At 43.4% G+C, this 6,709-nt stretch overlaps 1 protein-coding gene across 1 annotated transcript; it reads right to left on the reverse strand.

The window, feature by feature from the left end:
- Positions 1 to 1,203: 1,203 nt before the first annotated feature.
- Positions 1,204 to 6,408, reverse strand: CLN3 (CLN3 lysosomal/endosomal transmembrane protein, battenin). Its single transcript, XM_041414549.1, has 5 exons — positions 6,306 to 6,408; positions 4,840 to 4,895; positions 3,255 to 3,348; positions 2,380 to 2,523; positions 1,204 to 1,897 (listed from the first exon to the last, which is right to left on the reverse strand). Exons 2-5 carry the CDS (start codon positions 4,893 to 4,895, stop codon positions 1,760 to 1,762), a joined length of 432 nt encoding a protein of 143 aa, XP_041270483.1. The 5' UTR covers positions 6,306 to 6,408; the 3' UTR covers positions 1,204 to 1,759.
- Positions 6,409 to 6,709: the final 301 nt, after the last annotated feature.

Raw genomic sequence — 6,709 nt, forward strand, 5'->3', positions numbered from 1 at the left:
AGATTTTAACCCCAAAAATTCCATGTAGCTCCAAAATCCCCAATTTTACCTCCAAAATCGACATTTTTACCTCAAAAAATTTCCAACTTTTACCTCAAAATCCCCAATTCTACCCCAAAATTTCCCTTTTTACCCCCAAACCCCCAATTTCACCTCAAAAAATCCAACTTTTACCCCCCAAAAAATCCAACTTTTACCCCTCCAAAAATCCAGTTTTTACCTCCAAACCCCCAATTTCACCCAAAAATTTTTGATTTTTACCTCAAAAAAATCCAAATTTTACCCCCAAATCCCCAAATTTTACCCCAAAATCCCAATTTTGACCCCAAAATCCCCAATTTTGACCCCAAATCTCCCATTTTTATAAAAAAAAAATCAAATATTTAACCCAAATTTTCCTTTTTTTAATGGAAAATGTCCCAGTTGTTGTCAGCGGTCACTCAGGGGTCACTCAGTGGTCACTTTGTGGTCACTCCGAGGCCAATGCAGCGGTCACTCAGTGGTCACTCCGTGGTCACTCAGTGACCAGTCCAAGGGTCAATCCAAGGCCAATCCAGTGGTCACTCAGTGGTCACTCAGGGGTCAAAAAATCCAACTTTTACCCCCCAAAAAATCCAACTTTTACCCCTCCAAAAATCCAGTTTTTACCTCCAAACCCCCAATTTCACCCAAAAATTTTTGATTTTTACCTCAAAAAAATCCAAATTTTACCCCCAAATCCCCAAATTTTACCCCAAAATCTCCAATTCTGACCCCAAAATCCCCATTTTTCACCCCAAAATCCCCAGTTTTGACCCCAAAACTCCCATTTTTATCAAAAAAATCAACAAACTGAACCCAAATTTTCCCTTTTTTAATGGAAAATGTCCCAGTTGTGGTCAGTGGTCACTCAGTGGTCACTCAGTGGTCACTCAGGGCCACGTTGTTGTCAGCGGTCACTCAGGGGTTACTCAGTGGTCACTTTGTGGTCACTCCGAGGCCAATGCAGCGGTCACTCAGTGGTCACTCCGTGGTCACTTCCAGGGTCTCTCTGAAGGTCACTCACACTCAGTGGTCACTTTGTGGTCACTCCGTCACCAAGGCCAATCCAGTGGTCACTCAGGGGTCACTCAGTGGTCACTTTGTGGTCACTCCGTCACTCAGTGACCAGTCCAAGGGTCACTACTAATGGGGAAAATCCAGGGTCTCTCTGAAGGTCACTCAGTGGTCACTCAGTGACCAGTCCAAGGGTCACTTCCAGTGGTCACTTTGTGGTCACTTCCAGGGTCACTCCGTGGTCACTCCATGGTCACTCCATGGTCACTCAGTGACCAGTCCAAGGGTCAATCCAAGGCCAATCCAGTGGTCACTCAGTGGTCACTCCATGGTCACTCCGTGGTCAGTTCAAGGGGTCACTTAGTGGTCACTCCGAGGCCAATCCAGTGGTCACTCCATGGTCACTCAGTGACCAGTCCAAGGGTCAATCCAAGGCCAATCCAGCGGTCACTCCGTGGTCACTCAGTGGTCACTCCATGGTCACTTTCAGGGTCTCTCTGAAGGTCACTCAGTGGTCACTCAGTGACCAGTCCATGGGTCAATGCAGTGGTCACTCAGTGGTCTCTCCGAGGCCAATCCAGTGGTCACTCTGTGGTCACTCCAAGGATCTCTCAGCGGTCACTCAATGGTCACTCTGTGGTCACTCCAAGGCCACTCTAAGGGTCACTCAGTGACCAGTCCATGGGTCAATCCAGTGGTCACTCAGGGGTCACTCAGTGGTCACTCAGTGACCAGTCCATGGGTCAATCCAGTGGTCGAAGGCGGCGTGAGCCCCCAGGGCGACCCCTCCGGCCGCGGCGATGGCGACTTCGGCCAGCAGAGTGACCACAGCGACGGCCAGCGGCTGCTGGGGGAGGGGCACCTGCGACAGCGGGCAGCGGTCACTCAGCGGTCACTCAATGGTCAGTCAATGGTCAGCGGTCACTCTGGGGTCACTCAATGGTCAGTCAGTGGTCACTCAGGGGTCACTCTGGTCACTCTGGTCACTCAGGGTCACTCAGGGGTCACTCAATGGTCAGTGGTCACTCAGGGTCACTCAATGGTCACTCAGCGGTCACTCAGTGGTCACTCAGGGGTCACTCAGGGTCACTCAGGGTCACTCAATGGTCACTCAGGGGTCACTCAATGGTCACTCATTGGTCACTCACTGGTCAGGGGTCACTCAGTGGTCAGTGGTCACTCAGTGGTCACCCATTGGTCACTCACTGGTCAGTGGTCACTCAGTGGTCACTCTGGTCACTCATTGGTCAGTGGTCACTCAGTGGTCACCCATTGGTCACTCTGGTCACTCATTGGTCACTCTGGTCACTCATTGGTCACTCTGGTCACCCATTGGTCACTCACCTCCTGGGCCAGGTTGGCGAATCCGTTCCCGTAGGCCCCGCCCCCCAGCAGCCCCTCCCCCACCGCCAGCGCCGCGGCCACGCCCAGCCCGGGCAGCAGCTGATTGACAGCCACGGCGGCCAATAGGAACGAGGCCAGCAGCACCTGGGGGCGGGGCCGGGAAAATGGGTTAAAAATGGGGAAAATGGGGAAAAATGGGGAAAAATGGGTTAAAAATGGGAAAATTGGGGAAAAATTTGGGGAAAATTGGGGGGAAATTGGGGGAAGTTGGGAAAAAGGACTGGGGACAATTGGGGAAAATGAGGGAAAATATTTTGGGTTAAAATTAGGGAAAATTGGGAGCCGTGGGGCAGGGGAGGGATCCGTGGGGCAGGTTTGGGATCTGTGGGGCAGCGGAGGGATCTGTGGGGCAGGGGAGGGATCTGTGGGGCGGGATTGGGATCTGTGGGACAGGTAAAGGATCTGTGGGGCAGGTAAAGGATCTGTGGGGCAGGTTTGGGATCTGTGGGGCAGGATTGGGATCCGTGGGGTAGGATTGGGATCTATGGGTCAGGATCAGATCTATGGGGCAGGATCAGATCTATGGGGCAGGATCAGATCTATGGGGCAGGCTCTATGGGTCAGACCTGTGCCAGCGCCAGCCCCCAGAGGCGCCGCAGGCGGAGGCAGCGCAGCGACGAGCGCGAGACGAAGACGCCGGCCTGGTACAGGAGCTGCAGCCTGGACAGGGAAGGGTTAACGCGCCGGGAATTTGGTAGGATCTATGGGTCTGGTTTAGGATACGTGGGGCAGGTTTAGGATCTATGGGGCAGGATCTATGGGGCAGGATCAGATCTATGGGTCAGGATCTATGGGTCAGGCTCTATGGGTCAGACCTGTGCCAGCGCCAGCCCCCAGAGGCGCCGCAGGCGGAGGCAGCGCAGCGACGAGCGCGAGACGAAGACGCCGGCCTGGTACAGGAGCTGCAGCCTGGACAGGGAAGGGTTAACGCGCCGGGAATTTGGGACATGAAACTGGGATTTTCGGGGTTAAAATTTGGGAATTTTGGGGTTAAAAATTGGGAATTTTTGGATTAAAATTTGGGAATTTATGAGTTAAAATTTGAGAATTTTTGGGTTAAAACTGGGAATTTTTGGGGTGGAAATTGGGAATTTTCGGGTTAAAATTTGGGAACTTTGGGGTTAAAATTTGGGAATTTTGGGGTTAAAAATTGGGAATTTTTGGATTAAAATTTGGGAATTTATGAGTTAAAATTTGAGAATTTTTGGGTTAAAACTGGGAATTTTTGGGGTGGAAATTGGGAATTTTCGGGTTAAAATTTGCGAACTTTGGGGTTAAAATTTGGGAATTTTGGGTTGGAAATTGGGAATTTTCGGGTTAAAATTTGGGAATTTATGGGTTAAAATTGGGAATTTTTGGATTAAAATTTGGGAATTTATGAGTTAAAATTTGAGAATTTTTAGATTAAAATTTGGGAATTTTTGGGGTGGAAATTGGGAATTTTGGGGTTAAAATCAGAGAATTTTTAGCTTAAAAATTGGGAATTTTTTGGGTTAAAATTTGAGAGTATTGGGGTTGAAATTTGGAAATTTTGGGTTGGAAATTGGGAATTTTGGGGTTGAAATTTTGGAATTTTGGGATTGAAATTTGGACATTTTGGGGTTAAAAATTGGGAATTTCGGGGGAGGAAACTGGGAATTTCAGGGTTAAAATTTGGGAATTTTGGTGTTAAAAATTGGACATTTTGGGGTTAAAATTTGAGACTTTTTAGCTTAAAAATTGGGAATTTTTTGGGTTAAAATTTGGGAATTTTTGCGTTAAAATTTGGGAGTTTTGGGGTTAAAAATTGGGAATTTTTAAAGTTAAAAATTGGGAATTTTTTTGGTTATAAATTGGGATTTTTTTGGGTTAAAAATTGGAAGTTTTTGGGTTAAAAATCTGAGAATTTTTAGCTTAAAAATTGGGAATTTTTGGGTCAAAATTTGGGAATTTATGGGTCAAAATTTGGGAATTTTTGGGTTAAAATTTGCAAATTTTGGGGTTAAAAATTGGACATTTTGGGATTAAAATTCGAGAATTTTTAGCTTAAAATTTGAGACTTTTTAGCTTAAAAATTGGGAATTTTTGGGTTAAAATTTGGGAATTTTTTGGGTTAAAAATTGGGAATTTTTAAAGTTTAAAATTGGGAATTTTTTGGGTTAAAAATTGGGAAATTTTGGGTTAAAATTTGGGAATTTTTTGGGTTAAAAATTGGGAATTTTTGGATTAAAAATTGGGAATTTTTGGGTTAAAATTTGGGAATTTTTTGGGTTAAAAATTGGGAATTTTTGGGTTAAAATTTGGGATTTTTTTGGGTTAAAAATTGGGAATTTTTTAAGTTAAAAATTGGGAATTTTTTGGGTTAAAATCCGGGAATTTTTTGGGATGAAATTTGGGGGTTCCCGCCCCTCCCCCACTCACGTGCGGTACTGGGCGCTGTGGGGGAGGGGCGAGGAGGGGAAGTAGAGCAGCTCCATCTGGGGGGGAGGGGCCGCCCAAAATTCGTGGTATTCCCCCCAAAATTCACATTTTTCCACCCAAATTTCGCATTTTTAACCCAAAACTCCCCAAATTTTAACCCCAAAATTCCCCAAAACGTTAAAATGTCCAAATTTTAACCCCAAAATCTCCAAGTTTTAACCTCAAAATCCCCAAATTTTTAAGTCAAATTCTCCCCATTTTTAAATCAAAATTCCAATTTTTAATCTCAAATTTTAACCCAAAACTCCCAAATTTTTGCCCTAAAACTCCTGAATTTTTACTCTCAAAATTCCCAAATTTCAACCCCAAAAATTCCCGATTTTTTAAAATAAAAATTCCAAATTTTAACCCCAAATTTTAACCCAAAATTCTAATTTTTCACCCCAATTTTTAACCCCAAAATTTTTTCCCAAATTTTCTCCCCAAAATTTGCATTTTTCACCCTCAATTCCCCAATTTTTGAAGCATCAAAATTTCAATTTGTAACCCAAAAACTCCTGAAATTTTCCTCCCCAAAATTCTGCAAATTTTTAATGGAAATGTTCACAAATTTCAAAAAAAATCCAATTTTCAACCCCAAATTAAAACCTAAAATTCCCAGTTTTTTCTCTAAAACTCTTAAATTTTTCTTCCCAAAATTCCCAAATTATTTCCCAAATTTTCCAGAATTTTTATCCCAAAATTGGCAATTTTTTACCCCAAAATCACCAAATTTTAACATAATTTTTCCCAATTTTTAACCCAAAAATCCTCAGTATTTTAACCCCAAAATCCCCAATTTTTAACCCAAAAATTCCTAAATTTCAACCCCAAAATTCCTAGTTTTTCCCCAAAAATTCACAATTTTTGATCCTAAAACTCCCAATTTTCCAATTTTTAGCCCTAAATTTCCCCAAATTTTCACCCAAAAATTCTAATTTTTAATCCAAAAATTCACAATTTTCAATGACAAAACTCCAAATTTCCTCCCCAAAATCCCAATTTTTAACTCCAATTTTCCCAAATTTTCACCCCAAAATTTCTATTTTTTATCCCCAAATTGGTAACTCCTAAAATTCAAATTTTTATCCCCAAAACTCCCAAAATTTTCTCCCAAAATTTCCAACTTTTAACCCAAAAAATTTAAAATTTTTAGACCCAAAATCCCCAAAATTTCCTCCCCAAAATTCCAATTTTTAAACACAAATTTCCCCAAATTTTCCCCAAAAATTCCAAATTTCCCCCAAAATTTTCACCCAAAATCTCAATTTTTAACCCAAAACTTCCGCCCAAATTTCCCCAAAAATTTTCCCCAAAATTCCCAAATTTTTAACCCCAAAACTCCCAAATTTGAACCCAAAATTCCGATTTTTTCACCTAAAATTCCCCTTTCAGCCCCTCCCCCTTAAGCCCCGCCCCTTTCTCACCTTGACCACGCCCCATTTCTCCTCCGTGGCCCCGCCCCCCTCTCCGGGGTGGGGGAGGGGCGGGTCCGGCCTGGGGGGAGGGGCGGGGCCCAGCAGGAAGAAAAAACTGGGGGAAAAAAGGGAAAAAATGGGAAAAAATTAAAGATTCAAATTATTTAAATGAGGGGAGGGGCCAAGGGTGACCACGCCCACTATGGGGGGATTTGGCGGGAAAATTGGGAGTTTTGGGGTTAAAAATTGGGAATTTTGGGGATAAAAATTGGGAGTTTTGGGGTTAAAAATTGGGAATTTTGGGGATAAAAATTGGGAATTTTGGGATTGATACATTGGGAAATTCGGAGTTAAAAATGAGAATTTTAGGGTTAAAATTTGGGGATTTGGGGAGAAAAAATTGGGAAATTTGG

Source organism: Onychostruthus taczanowskii, unplaced genomic scaffold (genome assembly GCF_017590055.1).
Source record: "Onychostruthus taczanowskii isolate IOZ18803 unplaced genomic scaffold, ASM1759005v1 scaffold454, whole genome shotgun sequence".
In the NCBI taxonomy this organism is placed as follows: Eukaryota; Metazoa; Chordata; class Aves; order Passeriformes; family Passeridae; genus Onychostruthus; species Onychostruthus taczanowskii.